At 56.0% G+C, this 19,770-nt stretch overlaps 1 protein-coding gene across 9 annotated transcripts in view; it reads right to left on the bottom strand.

Moving 5' to 3' along the window:
* MYOCD (myocardin) overlaps nucleotides 1-19,770 on the bottom strand; it is a 33,322-nt gene continuing 13,552 nt past the window's right edge. For 5 of the 9 annotated variants that reach the window (XM_039700786.1, XM_039700793.1, XM_039700787.1 and 2 more), the window contains 10 exons: nucleotides 17,543-17,618; nucleotides 16,273-16,434; nucleotides 11,966-12,141; nucleotides 10,370-10,495; nucleotides 9,634-9,887; nucleotides 9,145-9,298; nucleotides 6,658-7,599; nucleotides 4,153-4,266; nucleotides 3,149-3,206; nucleotides 1-2,551 (listed from right to left, as the gene is read on the bottom strand). In XM_039700786.1, coding sequence (XP_039556720.1) covers nucleotides 1,983-2,551; nucleotides 3,149-3,206; nucleotides 4,153-4,266; nucleotides 6,658-7,599; nucleotides 9,145-9,298; nucleotides 9,634-9,887; nucleotides 10,370-10,495; nucleotides 11,966-12,141; nucleotides 16,273-16,434; nucleotides 17,543-17,618 — 2,631 coding nt within the window. In that variant the 3' untranslated portion in view covers nucleotides 1-1,982. The remainder of the gene's footprint in view (nucleotides 2,552-3,148; nucleotides 3,207-4,152; nucleotides 4,267-6,657; nucleotides 7,600-9,144; nucleotides 9,299-9,633; nucleotides 9,888-10,369; nucleotides 10,496-11,965; nucleotides 12,142-16,272; nucleotides 16,435-17,542; nucleotides 17,619-19,770) is intronic. The other 4 variants (XM_039700790.1, XM_039700788.1, XM_039700785.1 and 1 more) reach the window with 3 other exon arrangements.

The following is a 19,770-nucleotide window of genomic DNA, read 5'->3' as shown; positions in this document are numbered from 1 at the left end:
GACAAGGGTTTTAATAATGAAGGTGTTGCTGGTAACATAGGTAAGGAAATGTGCTTGCTTACAAGTTTGAAGCTGACAGCATCCCTTTAAATAAGGAAATACAATTGCTGAGAGGAGAAAGTTACCTGGAAAACTCTGTACAAGGCCTCAGTGGAGCAGCTAACACTACTCTGCTTCAAGTGCTCTGAATATTCTCTACGGACTGGCTTCAAAAAAATCTCTCACTTAGAAAAAGAAATTCTTTTTAAAAAAAATGCAACCTGTGATTGTCTATCCTAGCAGTGCCCTGTGACATTTGTACAATAGAAAAATGGTGCTTTAAATAGTGACTTGAAAGCTACTGCCACGTGCTTTATACAGCATGCAACAAGGCCAGGGACTGGGGACACTGCCCGGGCTGCAGAGCTGCCTCCCACAGCTCCAGCATCCCTGGGGAAGCTGCTGGGAGCCAGGCTGGACCTCCTCCCAGCAGCTCCATCTCCGTGTGCTGTCCTTCCAGTAACACAAATATTAAATACACTCAGTCTGTAAATAGTTTAACAATCTTTGTCAGCAACAATATTTACTTTGGCAAAACCAGAGTTGCGATGAACGGACGCGTCCATCACAAAGTCTGCAGCAAGTTCTTTGGTGGAAGCCAAGAAGTGAAGCAAAGGCTCCTTCTTGCTAGAGCCTGAGGAAGAATATTGCACAGAGACTCTTAGGAGAAATGCTGGTGATTCCAAACGGGAGCATCACTGCGGGAGAGCTTCCTTCTCTGCCGGCTGCGGGAGAACGGGCTCCTCCAGGCTCGGTGATTCACAGCTGTTCTCCGGTAGCCTTGCTCTGGGCTGAGGGAGCAGTGACGCTGGATAAACTCGGGGAGGAGGGGAAGACTGCTGGGGATGGAGGAGGGACGGGCAGAAGGATGGAGGGGAGGATGGCAGGAGCAGGCACTCGCACGAAGCCTCGGCCACACGAGGGCTCTGCCCCAGGAGCGGTCACTGAGTGTCCCTGCCCGGCTCCCTCTGCTCCGGGATCATCAAGGGCTGGAGATCACCCTGGCCTGGCTGTGCACAGAACAGCCCCTCCAAAGCCTGGCTGGTCCTTTCACACCACTTGCTCCTACCTCGGCCAAAACACATCACTCATCTCTTTGTGTGCGCCGGGGACACGGCTGCTCCGCTGGGATGCCACATCCCCCATTCCTGCGCCTGCATCCTCACATCTGCCTCCAGTGTCCAGAGCTCTCTGCTCCAAGGTCAGCCTGATCCAGCTCAGAATGCAGCCAGGACAGCTCCCGGGCTTTCAGCCCCTCAGGACACGCCAAGGTGCCACCATGAACTCGGTGATCTCCATCTCTCATCCTCCTGGAGCGGAGCTCTGCGGGGATGGGGCAGTGCAGCTTTGGGCAGGGGGGAAGCAAGAGCCCAGCTGTCCACAGAAGGGTGCTTGGCACCTGGCTGGGCACAGCCCCCTGCTCTTCACCCTGGCATGGGCACGGCCAAGGTGAGCCCAACAGGTCTGCCTGAAGGAGAGGAGAGGAGAGGAGAGGAGAGGACAGGACAGGACAGGACAGGACAGGACAGGACAGGACAGGACAGGAGAACAGTGGGCTTCCCTCTCCATGATTTCCTGTTGCCACCCAGGTGAGGTCACCTCACCACACAGTCTTGTCATGAGCTGCTCCAGTTCTCACAAGAGTGACTGCTAAAACTGGGGGGGGGAAGATTAAAGAAAGAAAATGGAAGTTCTTGTCAATCAAAGGAAGTGTTGTTTCAGGCACTGGTGTCCTCTGTGGGGTTGTGTCAATGGAGGAAAACCAAAGTACCAGAGTTGTGCTGTCAGTTTTCAGTGACTGGAAATTCATACAAGTCCATATGCTGGGAAAATGACTCCAGTTTCCCCTGGATGAGGCACGTTAGCCCTGCGTGTTCTGTGGCACGACAGGAGCACTGTGCTGCCTGCTGCAGGCTCACAGCACCCTGCCCCAGCACGTCCCTTCACCACTGCTGCAGGTGCAGGTCCATGCTGGTGTTCAGGTTGAGGTCAGCAACATCCAGGAAATCGATGTTGAAGATGCTGGGGCCCGCGGGGGTGAGCGAGCTGAAGCCGGTGGCCGAGCTGGGGGGGGTGAGGTCCAGCCACTCCATTGTTTCCCACGGAGACTCGGTGAAACTCATTTGTAAAGCAGAGCTTTCGGCGGGGGAAGGGGACAGCTGGGTGTCCATGGGCGACAGGGGAGTCTGTAAAATCTCCTGGGAGTTGAGCAGTTCGTCCGCGGCTTTGCCGGAGAAGCCCTCCATCATGCCCTCGAAGTGGGGCTCCTCTCCCCCCAGCTTCAGCAGGGCCATCTCGCTGACCCTGCCCAGGGGGCTGTGGGCGTTGAGCAGCACCTCCAGGTGAGCGTCACTGCTGCCCGGGCAGTGCTCGAAGGGCAGCGGGGCCGAGGACACCGGCTCGAACGGGGCAGAGCCCTTGGGGACAGGGCCACCCGAGCTCCCCGGTGACACCATTATCTGCGGCACTTTCTGCAGGCAGGACCGATCTTCCTTGGCATTGGCCGGAATTTCTGTCAACAAAGGAGAGGGATTTGAGGTGCCCTGGCAGTGCCCACCAGCACAGCCCTCCAGCTGACCTCTGGGGCATCCCTTTGGAGATGTGACCCCACTGGCACTGCCTGCCCACCCTCCCTGGGGGAAGCCTCACACATTCCTGATTTCTGACCGTGATCCCCTGGGTTTGGACACAGTCCCTAGGGCACAAGCACTGGCAGCTGTCCCCAAGGGGCAGGGGAAGGGCACAGGCAGCACCGTGCACAGGGCAGGGCAGCAGAAGTGCTCTGTGTGGGAGATGGCACTGGCAGCCCTGGGAAAGGGGGGGACACTGGGGGCTCTGTGTGGGCAGGGGGCTGGCAGTGCTGTCCCTGCTGTCCCTTCTCTCTGCACAGGGACAGCCGGGCCCAGACCACCCCATGGGGCTGGCACACGCAGGAGCAGGCTCCAGGAGGACCAGTGTCCTTTTGGTTCAATCTGAGTGGCTGCTGGCACAGGGAGGGCAGGGGAAAGCTGTACTCCACTCAGGCAGCTCTGCTGGGGTGCACTGAGCCCCACAGACCGAGGCTGGCTGGAAGAGAAGCCCCAGAGGGGAAGAGGGAAGCAGAGCATACCTCCACTCTCAATCAGCACGTCCAGGAGCTCGTCCATCTGCTGACTTCGCGTCATCTGCTGCAGCAAACGACAAAGAGCAGAGTAGAGGCCATTAGGAGCACAGTCCCTCCAGCCACAAGCCAGGTGGATGGCTCTAGACCCCAAAAAGGATGGCTCCAGACCCCGCAAATGGTTTCCTCCCACACAGAAGAGAGGCCACACCAACATGGGGCTGGCAGCAGCGTTCAGGGCACTGCAGGGACGTGGCACAGTCAGGGTGGATCCAGGGAGCAAAGCACCCTTCCCTGCTGCCAACCCCTGCTCTGTGCCAGCCTGCCCTGTCCCAGGGCCCTCAGGACACAACATTTTAGCCCCAGCACCTCACACTGGCACGTGCCTGCCTGCCCACCCTGCTGCCTGTACTGCCCAGGCTCCCTCCTCTCCCTGACCAGAACCTGGAAGATGTCCTGCACGCTGGCATAAACCCATTTTCATCCTGCCAACATCAGCACTTTCCCAAGGCAAAAGCACCAGCAGTCCCAGCACTCAGGCTGCTCCCAGGTGGGAAGGACGGTGTTCCTGGGTGATGGCCAGTCCTCCCTGCAGGAACAGCACTCCCATGTATGCAAATCTGAGCACTGATTGGTTTGACCTCCCAAAAACCTCACTTCCTTATCAACCTATGACACTGGGTATGGCTCAGGGGGCAGATGGATGAGCAAGATGAGCTTTCCTGGTGACCTGGGAATGCTCAAGGGTCTGTCTCTAACACTGAGCACCTAAAGAGAGTACACTGGCACCCCAGCACCCCTGGGGGCACAGGGGACACTACCCAGCCCAGCAGGGTGGCTGACTCCTTTGTGGCAGCTAGGGACCCTTCAGAAAAGCCCATTCCTCGTGGAAACAGGTCTGTCCTGCCCAGAGACCCAGAACGGGCTGGAACTGCTGCACCTGAGTCCCACTGAGTGCACAGAGACAGCACGGGCAGCCCTGGCCCTGGAGAAAACAAAAACCATGCAGTTACCTGCTTCACTGCATCCTCATAGGGTGGAGGCTGCTTTACCTCTGACAGGGCTGGGCTTGACTTACAAAAACTTGGGGATGAAATAGAAAAGTTTTGGCCTGACTGCGCAGCCATCTGCATGGGGAGATACAGGGAAATGGAGTCAATGCACGGCTCTCTCCTCCCTGCTGGGGTTGGTGTGGTGCCAGGGAAAATGACAATTTTGTGGGTCAAACCAACTCAAAATGCCTGGCTCTGAGCAGGATAGAGGCAGGAGAACCAGCTCCCTGACCCAGCTCTGAGAGCCAGGCCAGGCTGGCCCCTCGTCACTGCACAGACAGGGTGGCACAGGACAGCCTGGTGTCCTGGGGACATGCAGGACAAAGGGAAGGCAGAGATGCTGCTGGGGGTCAGCTGTGCTTGGCCAGTGGTGAGGCACCTCCCCAGCCCCCTCCCATCACCACCTGACTGGGGGCATCTCACAGAGCTCATGCCAGGAAAGGTCACCCAGAAATCTCTGCCTGTGCCAAACACCTGGCATGTCTTTGCCAGCTTTTTGCCAGGCTCCCCTGCCAGGATGGATGGCATTTGGAGCACAGTGCCTGTCAGCTGCTGTCCCCATCACCTCCAGCCCCTTGTGTGTCCTTCCCCACTGCCTGGCCATGGCCCTGTCCCACAAAAACCAGCACCAGGGGATTGTCCCTCCAGGTGGGTTGGATCCAGGGCAGCAGTGGGGTCACTCTGCCTGGCCATGCACATCCTGGCCACCTTTCTGTGGAGGGGAGCTGGAAGGAACACCACCCCTGGCTCATGGGAAACAGCACTGCAGTGCTGGGCACAAAGGAAGAGCTCTTGCTGAAGGACCCTCACCCCCAGCAGTCCCTTGCAGGCAGCAGAGGGATGTCCAGGATGGGTGGTGGTGGACTTGGGATGAGCTAGAGGACACAAAGGGACCATCCCCCTGCCCTTGGGCAGTGAGGGAGCAGCTGGAGATGCCCCTGTGGTGTCACTGCTCCCTCCTGAGCCTCACTGACCACTGTCCATGTGCCCAGAGCAGCCCTGCTGCCTTTTGGCTGTCAGCTCACAGCACTGTGTCCCACTGTCCCCAGAGCCCTGCTGCAGTGCCCAGCTCACCTGCACAGCCCCAGAGTCACCCCCTGCATCCCCTGCTCCCCACTCACCCAAACCAGTGCTGCCTTCACCCTCCCCACCCCTGCAGCCGCCCCACTGCCCTCCATGCCCATTGCACTGGCAGCTCTGCCTCTGCCCCTCCTCACCCTAAACCTGGTGGCCCTTTCCCACCTCACTGGCTGTGCTGTTTGCCAGCTGCCCATGGCACCTACCTTGCTGTCCTCCTGAGCCCCACTCTGTGCCCCTGTGCAGGGCTGACCCCCAATCCCTGCTGGGGCCACTGTGGGTGGGCTGGGAGAGCCCTGCTCTGCTGTGGGCTGTCCCCCACACCCAGCCTGCCCTGTCACACCCCTGTGAGCACACCTGGCACCCCTGTGCATGGCACAGGCCACTGCAAGGGGCTGCTGCTGCTGCCTGGGCAGCCCTGGGAGGGCACTGGGGCTGTGAGCAGAACCTTGTGCTGTTTTGTGCAGCATGTCCCCCTCCCCAAGTGCTTGTCCAGGGGGCTGAGTGAGCAGTGGTGGCTGCTGGGGACAGCTCTGTGCTGGGCTGCTGGCCTGGTGGGGAGGCCAAGCTCTGTCTGACTGCAGACCTCAACTGCCAGCCCTGCTCCAGCTTCCTGAGAAAAGACTTCCCTGGGGAAACTGCTCTCCTCCAGCTCAGTGGTGAAAATCCCTCACACACTGCTGGGAGCCACAATGGCTTGGCAAGATGCTGGGAAGCCCTGCAGTGGGGTCTCCCAGGGGTGTAGGAACTGTGCCAGGGCTCTCCCAGGAGCTGAGGGATCCACGCTGGTGCTTCCCTGCCGTGTACAGAGCTGTGCCAGGCCTCCATGGGGCACAGCTGGGCCAGGACTCCCCCGAGGGCAGAGCAAGCTGTGCCAGGACTCCCCCTGAGGGGAGAGGCAGCTGGGTTTGGGCTCTTTTAGGGTAGAAGAAGCTGTGCCAGTGCTCCCCCAGGGAAGTGGGAGCTTGCCAGGACTCCTCCAGGGGCAGAGAGAGCTGTGCCAGAGCTCCCCAGGGCAGAGGGAACTGCGCCAGGGCTCCATAGGCAGAGGATGCTCTGCCAGAACTCTCCCAGGACATGAACAGCTTTGCCAGTGCTCACCAAGGGGCAGAGAGCAGTGCTGGGGTCCCCTGCGGAGGAGGGGAGCCGTGCCAGGGCTTCCTCAGGGCAGCAGCAGCTGTGCCAGGGCTCCACGGGGCACGAGAGCTGTGCTGTGGCCCCTCCAGGGAACTTGCTGCGGTGGCAGGGCTCCCCAGAAAGAACCCTGCAAAGGACCCTGCAGTGCTACCAGCTTCCATCCCACTGCCCACCGGGGATACCTCCTGCCCTTGCAGGCAGCCCCGGGCCCAGAGGCAAGGTGTGCCCCGCGGGGTCGGGGCTGGCACTCACCGGCGCCGTGCGGAGGCAGCTGCTGCCCGGGGGGGACCCGCTGCGGCCCTCGGGGGACACCGGGAGCAGGTAGTGGCTGTTGGGGGACGGTGGCAGGCTGATGTGCTGGGGGCTCTTTGCAGCGCCCAGGGGAGAGTGCTGCGGGGAGCACTGCGGGCTCAGGAATGTCGAGGAGGTGATGGTGCTCTGCCCCGCGGGCTCCAAGCAGTGGCTGTTCACAATGTGGGGCACCTGAGGTACTCCGCAGTTACTCAGCTTGTCCGAGCTGCCGGCCTGGCCCTTCAGGGCCATTTGTTTGGATGCAAATGGACAGCTGGACACGGTGTTCTCCTGCTTGATGGGGACACCAAAGAAATGCTGAGCAGGCTGCTGCTTCTCCTCGAGGCCGTTGCTTCTCTTCCGCTTCTGGAGCTGCATCCGCAGCTCTTCCACCTGCCTCTGCTCCTGCTGCAGCTTCCACGTCAGTTCATTGATGACCTTCTGCTTCTCCACCAGCATCTTGTCCTTCTCCGTGTCTATTCCTTCCAGTTCCAGCTGGATGCTCCCTCCGTTCATGCTGCTCATGAGGCTTTCCTCAGCGCTGCCGTGAACGGGTGACGGCTGGAGAGCAAACTGTGGGGAAGCCATGGGCCCGTCGTTGAAGGTGTCGGGCAGAGAGCCGCTCACAGAGAGGTCAGAGGAGGCGGGCGAGATGGGCGGGGTGGAGCTGGTGCTGCCAAAGTGGTAGAAGCCGTTTGACAACATGCTGCTGGAGGACTGCGACTGGTAGCTGGACAGGGTGCTGGTTGGAGTGACCGGGAAGGTGACGGTGGTGATCTCGCTGAAGCTGGGCACCGTGCTGCTGCTGCACTCCTGGAAGGGCCGCAGCCGCTCCATCAGCGCCGTCTTGGTGCCCGACACGGGCAGGCCTCGGATTCGGAGCTGCTGCCTCAGCTCTGACACCTGGAAGGAAAGTCACCCGTGGTCAGCCTCTGCAGGAATGTGCGGCCTTGTTGACAGAGTGACCAAATTATCCTCTGCCACCTTAAAAAGGAAAAAAGCCCAGAAGTTTCTCTCCTCAATTTGGTAAAAAGACACCTCATAGGACCTTTGGGTGCTCAAACCTAGGGCTACCCAAGTAGACAGAGGCTAAAAGGTCCTATGAGGACCTAGGTCCCACCTAGGTGATTCTCTAGGTCCCACCTAGGTAATTCTCTAGGTCCCACCTAGCTAATTCACTAGAAAAAGAAGAGAACAAAGGAAATAATTGCTTTTGTGGAGTGTTTTAGGAGGAGCAAGAACCTCATGCCCCTGGCTTGGTTTTTCTCTGTAAGAGCTTTGTTATTTTGCCTTTTATTAAAACTTTTCCTGTTTCCAACAATACCTCAGAAGCCATCCTGCTAATTTTATGCCATTCGGGGTAGCTGAGCTATCTCAGGTGTGATGGGCTCCTCTGAGAGCTCGTAAGACCTTGCTCAAATAGAAAACCCAACAAGTCTCAGTGGCAGATCAACCTTTTAGAAACCCAGTGCTTCTAACAAGGAGTCTCAAATCACAGCTTCCAGCTTTAAAGCTCTGACCTCCCAGGTGCTCCCTGTCTCACCTGCAGCCACTAGAGTCACCGTGCACAGGCCTGACCACTGCCCATCCTGCAGAATCTCAACCTTTCCTAAAAGGAAAACCTTCCTCCTTTCTCTGAGAACTGTGACTCCTCTCCATGAACCAGCAGTGGTCCTTGGGTCAGGGAAGCAACTCAGCATTCCCTTCCTAGCAGCAGATTTCTCCATGGGCAGAGGGCTTTAACACAGACCAAGAACCATCTGACAGCTCAGAGACTGTGCCACCTTGGAGCCACATGTTCTGTGCTCAGGCACATGATTCATGATGATCATGGTACATGAATTTCACCACCTGAGCCGGGGCAAACTGCAAAGTTTCTACCTCAGGGCTGCCCCCAGGTCTCTGCTCCTAGAAGAATTTGGCCTTTCCCATCACTGAGGGTCCATTAGAACAAAAGAATAGCTGATATGAGGGATTCTCCCCTATGCCCTTTCTTGCCTACATGAGGGGCTCAAAACAGTGCATGGAGCAGGAGGTACCTGCTCATGCAGAGAGCAGAGCTGGCCTGGCTGAGGAGCTGAGTCACTGAGTCTGTCAGAGCATCCACAATGTCAAAACCACATAGGGATGGAGCCAGGAGCTGCAGGAGCAGCAGCTCAGATCATCCTTCAGCCTGACCTGCAGCCTCCCCAGGCTACCCCTTTGGTTTGCTGATGCACAGGCTGGAGCAGTGCACCCCTCACCACCTGCACAGCAGCAAGCCCTCGTGTTCAGAACCTCCCAGTGACCAAGCCGTGCCCCAGGGTGCTGGGCTGCACTCCTGGGTGGCTCAGAGCACGGGGGTTCAGGTGTGCAGATCTGTAACACAGCCCCTCCCAGTCTGTGGCACTCCCCTGACACACTCAGGCTGTGACATTCCCCTCCTGCAGTGACGGAGTTTGCACTCACTTTGAGATCATCCAGGTTGGAGGGCAGAGGGCCTGGCTTGATAGATGAGACACAAGTCTGGCCTGAAAAGGTGGTTTTCACTGGAGAAAGAGGGGTGTTGTTGCCAGAAGTTGATGAAGGATTTGAGCTTTTGACCATTTGCTCATTTGATTGCCTGAAATAACAAAGGAGATTTGGGATAACTTGTCTGTTCCCCCAAGGTCTTTGTGCCCAGCATCCCATCCCTCTGCTCCCTTGGGTCTGCTCTCTCCTATATGAGACTTCAGAATGGCCAAGGAAAACCAGGCTGTAGGGGATGGCTGGTGTCCCACCAGCAAGTCACAGGTGTCCCCACCAGTATGCAAAGCCAGAATGGTTTGGAAGGAGTCTGTGCTGTTCCCAAACTTTTCTGTTTCAGTGGTGTGCCTCTATCCCCTTGCTTTGGCATAAATGGATACAGAGAGGAAAGCCTGGAGAGAAACAGGACTAAGTCCTGCTGCTGGCACTCACTTTAGCTGTCCTTGGTGCATCCCAGGGTAGCTGAAGTGCTGCTGCTGCTGCTGCTGCTGCTGGCTGAGGATCTGGAGCTGCAGGAAGAGCTGCTGCTGCTGGAGCAGTCTGGCATATGCAGAATCCATGGGTGGAGGGGACTTCTCTGCTTTCTGGTCTGGAGGGATGTACTGGTGGTACTTGAGCTTCTTCACTTTGGGCTTGGTGTCCTTGGGCTTTTTGTGACGGTTCTTGCTGTCACTGGATGATTTGGACTGTGGGAAGAAAGGGAAGGAATTGGGTGTGAGAAGAGCTCCTGTCATCCCCATGGGACAGAACAAAGGCAGCTCCTGCTGGCACTGTGACATTCCAGCTCCAAGACCTGCTGAGCCTGGATGTGGGGGACTCCCTTGGCACTGTGTCCCATCTCAGCTGGGCTGGAGAGCACACGAGATGGAGAATGACCCTCCCTGCCTGGGAGGTGCTCCAGTGTGGCCTGGTATCTCCTCCTGCTCCCAGCCCCAGGGGATGTTTTCAGTGCAGGACTCAAGCAGCTGCCTCCAGCAAGGTGCAATGTTGTACCTTGTGCCATTACAATTAATTAGTTTTTGACACAAGGCTGTCTGCCTGAATTATTCAAAGCCTTTAAGACCAGACACCAGAGCTCCCACACACTTGGGGCACAGCACACGGGCACTCCAGGCTTGGATGCCCCGGGCTGGCTCCCCTCCCGGGCAGCCCGGAGGCACGGCATTACCTTCACGGCAGAGGGCAGGGGCAGCGTCGGGCTCTCCTGCCCCGCCGGCTGCTTGGGGCTGTCGCACTGGCTGCCCTGCCCCGGGGCAGTGTCCGGGGCGTGCCCATCGGCACTGGGGGGACGATCCTGCAAGGGAGAGGGGAGAGGGGCTGTGGGGCTGGACCCAGGTGCTGCTGGTGTCCCGTTTCCTCACCCCATGTTGTTCGCAATCCCCGCACATGCCTCAGTGCATCCCAGTCCCCTCATGTCTATCCCAGCCACATCCTCAGGCTACCCCAGTCCTTTCCCAGTATTCTGCCTCCACACTCCTCCTTGGTTTTCCAGCCCTCCCAATTTCACCTGAGCCCCGTATCCTTGCTCACAGCTGGCCCCTCAGTATCCTCCAGACCAGCCCAGTCTTCCCAGCTGACCCATAGATGGCCACAATCCTTTTGGTCCTCCCCTACCCCAGTCTGCCCCAGTTCCTCCTTTTCTCCCCCTTCCATCCCAGCCCCTCCAGTCTGCCTCAGTCTACTCCAGCTCCCCCATTCCCCCCAGCCTCTACATTCCCCAATTTCGCCCCAGTCTCCCCATTTCCTCAGCATCTACATTCCCCCAATTTCTCCCCAGTTCCCCCTGTTCTCCCAGCCTCCACATTCCCCAGTTTCCCCTCAGTTCCCCCAGGTTTTACATTCCTTCAATTTCCCCCCAGTCTCCCCATTTCCCCAGCCTCTATATTCCCCCAGTTTCCCCCCAGTTCCCCCAGCCTCTACATTCCCAGTTTCCCCCAGTCTCCCATTCCCCCATCCTTTACATTCCCCAGTTTCTCCCAGTTTCCCCAGTGCCCCCAGTCCCTCTCTCCGCCCCGGCCCGGCGCTCCCCGGGGCTGCAGTGCCCGCGCCGGCCGGCAGTGGGCGCGCCGGCCCCGCGCAGCGCGGTCCCAGGATGACAGAATGTCACAAAATCACAGAATCACACCGAATCACAGAATTAACCCAGCTGGAAAGGACCTTTGAGATCATCGAGTCCAATCGCTCACCTAACACCGCCCTGTCAACTAAACCACGGCACTGAGTGCCACATCCAGGCTCTCCTTGAACACCTCCAGGGATGGTGGTGACTCCACCGCCTCCCCGGGCAGCCCATTCCAATGTCCAGCCACTCTTTCAGTGATAAATTTCTCCCTAATGTTCAACCTGAACCTCCCCTGGTGCAGCTTAAGGCTGTGTCCTCTTGTCCTGTCGCTGTTCCCTGGCAAAAGAGCCCGACCCCACCTGGCTGCACGCTCCTACAGGGAGCTGTAGGGAGTGATGAGGTCTCACACCCCTGAGACTTCTCTTGTGCAGTGTGAGCCCCTACAGCTCCCTCAGCCGCTCCTCACAGGACTTGTGCTCCAGACCCCTCACCAGCCTTGTTGCCTCCTCTGGACACGCTCCAGCATCCCCACATCCTTCCTAAATTGTCCCAGAACTGGACACCTCACGGGATATCAGTGCCGAGTACAGGGCAGGAATCACCTGCCGGCCCGGGACCCCGCGTGTCGCTCCCTGTGCCATCCCCAGCGCCGCACGGCTCTGTCCCCCGCATGTCCCCCGGCCCCAGGACGGCTCTCCCTACCTGGGGAGCCCCGGCAGGGCCGGCGGGGGGCGGCTCGGGCGCCTTGGAGCCGGGGGGCGGCTCGGCGGGGCCCGGGGAGCCGCGGCTGCGGGGCCGCTCCGGGGACAGCCCGTCGTTGCTGCTGTCCTCCTCGAAGGCGAAGGCGTCGCTCTGCCGGGGAAAGCCGCCCTGGGTGCCTGCGGGGGCAGAGGGGGCACGGTCAGGGCCTGCGGGGGCAGACGGGCACGGGGTGAGCTAGGCCGTGCCCGCCGCCCCTGCCCGGCCCTGCGTGAGGGGCACACGGCTGCCCGGGGGCTGGGGAGAGCAGGGGGGCCCAGCCATGGACAGGGCTTGGGACAGGGAGAGAGGAGGGGATGAAGGGACCGGGATCATGGCCCTTGTTCCTTGGGGAAGAGAGGAGGGCTTGGAGAAACTGGGACCGTGGACTGGGTCCCTTGGGAGAGAAAGGGTATCTGAGGAGCCAGGACCATGGCCCTTGTTCCTTGAGACAGGGAGAGAGGAGGGGATGGAGGAGCTGGGACCATGGCCCTTGTTCCTGGGAACCAGGAGAGAGGAGGAGTCCGAGGAACCAGGACCATGGACTGTGGGAGAGAAGGGGGATCTGAGGAACCAGGACCGTGGCCCTTTTTTCTTGAGACAGGGAAAGAGGAGAGGTCCGAGAGCTGGGACCATGGCCCTTGTTCCTGTTCCTTGAGACAGGGAGAAAGTAGGGTTAGAGGAGACAGGATCTTGGCCCTTGTTCCTTGAGACAGGGAGAGAGGACGATTGGAGGAGCTGGAACCATGGCCCTTGTTCCTTGGGACAGAGAGAGATGGGGATGCAGGAGCCCATCCCTCCAGCACAGCAGGGCTGGTGCGGACAGGTGGGACTGGTGCAGGAGGGGCTCTGCCATCCTGCAGGGCACGAATCTCCCTCCTGAGCTGAGCACCCCGTCTGAACACCCACCCCATGTATGGGACTCCATCCTCAGCAGAAGGAGTGAGGTTGAAATCAGCTCGGAATGTGATCCGTCTGCTCACAGCACAAGAGCCAGCAAGAGTGGATGTGGCTGCAGGTGCACAGAGGCTCCCCATCCTGTCTCTGTGCACAGGTTTCACCCACAGGACACAGTTCAAACCACTTCTGCTGCCTGCCCCACAGCCCCAGGCTGCCCCGCCTGCACAGCTCCTGCACTGTTATCTGCTAGTCAGATGGGCAAGGGCTCTTGACCCCGAGGTTTGATGATAAATAAAGTGCTGAGAAAAAAAAGGTCTCATGTGAGCCTCGGGAGAGCTGCAGGTGGGGGTAGAGGAAGGAGCAGCGTGGCCACACTCGTAATCTCCTCGTGCTCATGTCTGGCATTTGTCAGGCAGCTTGGCACGCTGATAGTGAGGTGACAAATGGGGAAATAGGAAGGGCCTGGGGACAAGCTTCCACCTGTCCCTGCTGCTGGCCTAGCAATGTGCACCTTCTCAGCGACACGCACCTCCTGCTCTGACCCCTGCCCCTATCTGAGAGATAAGGGTTATCTCCACTCCCTGTGGCTGCTGGTGCCAGGGTGGGCGAGGACAGAACCCTGGCTCCCTGCCTGAGCTGCTGCCCAGACATGGGCTGGGGAAATGAGATCAGCTGTGTTCAACTTGCTGTCCCTGCAAAGAGGGTCTGTGTCCTCTCCATCCTCTCCATCAGAGGCGGCACCCAAACAGGTCCCTGAGGAGCTGCAGCATTGCATGGGCCACCTGGGCTGCACGGGAGCTGCTGCCCATGCCTGCAGGCCAGCGTGGACATCCTCTCTTGGGAAAAATGACTCCAAGCAAGGAGCATTTGTGGATGTGCAGGGCTCCTGCTGCGCTGGCAGGCGAGCGTGTGTTGGGAAGTGGTGCCAGAGCTGGGAGCACAAGGGACCTTCAGGACACAGTGACAGCCCAGAGCATGACAGGAATGTGCTGCATCCTGCTGCTTGATACCGCAGGGCTGTGCCAATGGGGAATGCTTCCCTTATCTGTCCTGCTCTCACCCAGCCCGGCCTGAGCGTATTGTTTCTCAGTCCCGTGTCCCTGCTGTAATCTCAGGCAGGATGGTGTTTGCTCCGGGCCGTTTCTAATGCACTGGGTATTGTCCTCTTGAGCGCATTGGACAAAGTGATGACAAGGACCTGGTAAAAAAAGTTCCTTGTATCACGGCTCAGCTATGCAGGGCACTGGCGGCCTCCTGTCACTGGGACGTTTGGGCTTTCGGTTGGGGTCTGGCACTTTCTGCTCACCCTGCCGGAGGTGATTAGAGGAACACGTCAGCTGAACTTTCCACTGTATAAACAGTTGAGATTCCAAGGTTAAAGTAAAATGATTTTAAACCCTGTCATCTTTCTGGTATTGCAAAAACAAAAGGCTTAACGTTCAGAAGTGCCAGGACTCATCTCCGCTCTGTGTTCAGCCCTTTGACCCGAACTGTGAGTACCACAAGGTGCCTCTGACTTCAAAAATGAGCTTGAGGATCCTTCAACTTGAGGCTTTCTTCTGCAGAAACCTGAGGGCTGGGATGGTGTTCCTGGTGCAGCTGCACCACCTTCTTCCCATGGCACCCTGTGGTACCAAGCAGCTTCATGTTGGACCCTAATGTCCTGCACGTTTGACCCTAAATGGGATGAAACTGGCTTACAAGGACACGTTTTCCCCCAGCAATGTGATAGAAAAGCATTGTGAAAGGGAGAAATTTAAAACGGAACAAATAATTTTTAAGCCAGTATTTTTGTTTTTAACAGTTTGGTCCTGTAAGTCTCTGTTTACCACCAGCTCCTGACAAGGCAGCTGGAGAGACGCTCTATTCAAGACTCAAGATCATTTGCCCTCTCCAAACCTCAGCTCCAGGGGATAAAGTCATGCTCACACTGCCTCAAATGTTTATAAAGGGGGGGATTTTTTGAACCTTTTTTTTTTCCACTGTTCTCTCCTTTAGTAAGTGGCTGGGGAGATTTTACTTGAACTCTTCTTAAAAATTCCTCTTCAGGCAGAGTCCTGGAACGTTTCACCTTCAAAGAGGAGAGCTGCGACATGCTGGGAATGGAGCAGCTCCAGGGCCAGGCTGGAGAAGCTGCTGCACATACACAGCCTGCGTTTCACAGCCCCCAAACCAAGAGCAGGAATAGTTGTGGGGCAGGACAGAGCAGTGTATGAGCCTGGAATATTTCATGTCATTTAAGATGGTTTCTGAGATCAAATAAAAATCAAAGCTTGCTGTTTCAACTCTCATTTTTGGCATCTCTCCTGTCACTCCAAGACTCTTTTTTCCCCAAAACCCTGCCATTGTCCCCAGCCTCTCTGAGCTCCAGAACAGACCCTTCAAATGGGATTATACCAATGGAAATGATCCCATTAATTGAGGAACTGTGAGCAACAGAACAAGAGCAACAGAACAGAGCAGCTCTCAGTGCCTCATTGGAGACCTGAGCGCCAGTTTGGACAGGTGGACACAGCCCCAGACTTTAAAAATACAGGTTGCTGCCCTGTCACTGCAGGACCCTGCTGGCTTTCCTGCTCCTTTCTCTGCTTTTGGATCTCCTGTCCTGGCACTGAGCCCTGGTGAAATTAGAGTCACCTTTCTGCTCTGTGTTGGCTCCCACACCAGCTTCCCTGCAGCAGCGTGGGAGAAGTAATTGTGGATGATTCTTCCTCCCTCCTCTGGTGGGAGGAGGTGATGGAGGAAAACCAAGCTTAGGCACAGGACAAGTGCTAGGTCTGGTTGGTAGATGTGTGCCCTGTTTGGGGCTGCAGGCCCCTGCTCATATTCTCCAGCAATTTAGCACCCCAAGGATGCTCCACACCCCAGGGATGAAGAATTCTGCTCTGCTGGGTCCTACATATCACCAGCACCAGTGGTAAAAAATAAAAGAGAACCCTCAGCCTTCCTGAACTGGGGCCGCTCCACCCCCATTTATTGGGATGTGGGAGCTTGGCACAGCACGAGTAGGAGAGTCTGGGCAGGTCTCACCACCAACCCCTGTGCACTCAGCTTCTCTCCCATGCTGAAGGAAGGAGTGTCCTCTCTCCAATAGCATCACTTCTGTGCTCAAAGCCTTGGGGAGGGAAGGGTGTAAGAAGGGAGGGTCTTTCTGGGGGAATGTGGCTGAGCACTGGTGCCTGTTTGTGTCACTGCTCTAAGATGAGAGCTCTGTGCTCACAAGATATGCTGGACTGGATGGTTACTGTGAAAATAATTAAATTTAGGCAATAAAAGCAGCTCTTACATCCAGGTTGGTCACTTCCTGCCGTCACTGTGGCAGCCCCTGCCCCACTCCATGCACACACAACACTCCCATTCACTGTCACTACCTTTTATGGCCTCTTTCACAGCTGAGTCCACAGGAATAATATTCTTCTCCACCAGCTCCAAAGGACCCGGCCTGAGCGCGATCTTCTCGTTGAGGTCATCTGCCAGTCGGGCTCTTTTCAGCTTCATTTGGGTGGACTGAATGGACCCCTCTGCAGCCGAGTCTGAAAGGCCAAACAGAAGCATCAGGACCAGGGGCTCCTGTGGGCACAGCACTCGGTGACAATGTGCTGTCCCTCAGCACAGCCTCTGGGGGCTGTGGCCAACACCTGAGCGTGGCTCAGCACAGCAGATCTGCTCTGCCAGACAGGGTGGGGCTGCCGTGATTTGGGACGTGGGTCCTTCTCTGAGCCTCAGGCTCGGCTTTTCCATTCCCAAACACGAGCCTTTCTCTACCATCTCCATCTCCTCAACAAGCAATGGTGCTAGCTTGTTTTTGGGATGGAAACCCAGAGGAAAAGCAAGGCAGCAATACTGATCCAGCACGGGACCCAGACTCAGCCCTCCTGCCTGCCAGAGCTAAAAAGAAATACAGATTGTATCCATGCTGAGAGCAGAGGGCAGCATTCACAGCTGCCAGAGAGTGATCTGCTTCTTCCAGGCAAGTGACAGGACTCAAGGAGGGAGGGAGGCTGCACATCCTCTCTGTCTCTAAGGATCTTGTTATCTCTGGAGATAACGAGGGACACTGTGGTGTTCTGCTGTCTGTGATGGGATCCAGCCCTGCCAGCTCTCTGCCTGAGAGGGAACACCAGGATGGGAGAGGAGAGAGCTGCTGTGGCTCAGACTGATAGCAGGGCTTTTCATACAGCTCTGCTTGAGTCATTGACTGCATGGGCTGTCACACAGAATATCCAGAATTACAGCAGCACAAAGGATGTCCAGCCTTGGGAAGGTGTTACAATGACCTGCTACAGGAATTTCAGTGCCCTGGACAACAAATTCTCTGGGTTTGCTCTTCACAATCAGACACTGGCACCAGTGTGTAACAGAGTTCTCTCTCACAGCTGTTCCCAGAACATCTTACACTGCCAGGGATGGGAGAAAGACTGGGTGGCCTTGGGACTGTGTCTGTCAGGGAATAAAAGTGTGTCCTGCTTCCTAACACCAGCTCTGGACACAATTCCTATGATGTGCCCCATTTGAGTCTGCCCCCCATGAGCAGCTGGAACAAAGTAATGGTGATGAGATTCCTGCAGGAACGCAAGAAGGGCAGGAGAAACACAAGTCCCAGGGCAGGAGACACAAGGAGTATGTGGGAGAGGCTCTTACCTTGCAGAATGTGCATATTGACCAGGTCTGACCGCTCAGGCCTGCTTCTGATCTTGTGCTTGAGATAATCTTCAGTCTGCAGAACACAAACACAAAGTTACCTGCCTGCAGCAGCAGTAGGGTACTGAGAGCACCTGCCCCTGGGCCATCCCCTGATTCTTTTGGATTTATTACAAGCTGTGTGAGCTCCAAATGACATTTTTCATCATTGAAACGCTGGCTTGTTCTTCCTTTTCTAAAGTTCTTCAGAAAGGGAACAACGTGCACGTAGCTGCTGACTGTTCACTGCATCCACTCTGTGCCCTTTGCCATCCCTACTGGGCTTCTGATGCCTGAAATGTTGAGAGCTCATAGGAAGGGTGACACCTATTCCCTGGGCATGGTGAGCCTGCTCACCATGTCACCTCTGAGAGATGCTCCAGAATGCCCTGGCAGCAGTGGCTTCTGTGGGAAATATCAGGCAGAACAAGTCATGAAGCCACTCAGACTCTGAACCCAGCTCAGCCACGAGGCTTAACCTTCCTGCAGCCTTGCAGCCCCTGTGCTCTGTGGCTCCCCACCCAAGCTGTGATACGGGGTTGGGAAAATCTGCTTTGCAGTCACTGCAGCTGGGCTTGTGGTGGACACAAGGTCCTGGAGCCTTGTGCCAACTCCCTCATGGCTGTAGGAACAGAGAGGCACACAGAGCTACAGGAACACCATCCAGAAGGGCCAAGAAAGTCAGCCTTGAGGGCAGATGACCTTAAGAATACAAATATAAATGCAAATATAAATATAAGCTTATCCCCTGGTAAAGAAAAGCTAGAGCTCAACTTAGACAAGCTCTTAGCTAAGCTGAGCTGCAAGAAGAATTGTGCATAGTTCAAAGAGACTAAAATATTAAGGATAAATATAAAAGAATAATACAAGCAGCTGGAGCAAAATTGGAAATCCACAGTACAAAATGTACAGGATCATAAGAAAAAGATCTTATAAGGACTTCTGCAGCCAGGATCAGGCAATGGAAAGTGCTGTCTGTGTTCCATAAACAGGAGAAATAATTCTCAGCATACTGTTGAGATGGCTACAGGATTTAATGCCTTTTAAAAACCATCCTCACTAAAAAAACAAATGGCTCTTTATCAAACAGGTGGCTCAGCCAAGAACCTTCAGCAAGAAAAGAGGAGAAACCCCAGTTGTCAGGTTGGAGAACAGGTTAGAGGGTACTCAGAGGAGTTAAATGTTCCCAAACAATTTTGAGACACACAAGGCTGGAGTAATAGCAGCTATCTAAGGTTCTCCAGGAAACTGGGCAAAGGAGTAATTGCTAGCTTTAAAGGAGATGGGAAGAAGAAATCAGGAAATTGTAAAGCAGACAGCAAGATATTGGACAAGTAATCAAACAATCGGTATAAATGAATTTTGAAGATAGCATGGAGGTGAGCAACAGCCAGGATGGATTTATCAAGAACAAATCACATCACACCAACCAAAATTCCTTCTATGGAGAAATGACAGTTTTCTGGTACAGCAATAAACAATGAATATCATGCAGCTTGATTCAAAGCGTGTTTTGACATTATCTCCCATGGCTTTCTCACATGCAAGCCAGAGAAATTTGGTCTGGATGAGACTAATATAAAAAAGGAGCATAGCTTTGGATCACCAAAGGAATTGGAAATGGCTCAGAGTCTAAACAGAAGAATAAATCAAATCCTGCTACAAAGCAATTTTTCCTGCTAGTCAATATATTAGTTAATGCCTTGAATGATAGAAGACACACTCCCTCATTCTGAATCATTCAAGGCTAAGTGATTACAGTGCACCATGGTTTGGCACAACTGATGATCTGAAATACATGTGCTACAGTTTCAAGAAGGACATTTGGGAAGGGCTGTGGTCAGGCCACAGCCACAGCTAAGCCAGCGGATTAAGCACTGCAGTGGATAAAAACTTAATGCACCAGAGATGCTCCTGCAGTGGTCACTGGACAGGGCCTAAGGCAGAAATTAGTTACTCTATGAATTGGAAAAGTATAAAAGGCTCTGGAGAATCCAGTGGTCAGCAGCTGACCCACAACCCCAAACCAGCAGGGGAGAGAGCACAGGGTGTCAGCTCAGCCCTGTTCTGTGCCCTGCAGCTGAAAGGGCCATGGAAGGGCCTGGGCAGCAGCTGCAGACATCACCCCTGAGTCAGAGATGAGATCAGTGAGGGGGCTGAGGGGAGGGGAGGTGGGTCAGCCCAGAGGT

Source organism: Passer montanus, unplaced genomic scaffold (assembly GCF_014805655.1).
Source record: "Passer montanus isolate IOZ18808 unplaced genomic scaffold, ASM1480565v1 scaffold144, whole genome shotgun sequence".
NCBI lineage: Eukaryota > Metazoa > Chordata > Aves > Passeriformes > Passeridae > Passer > Passer montanus.
This window is presented reverse-complemented; position numbering and strand designations above follow the sequence as displayed.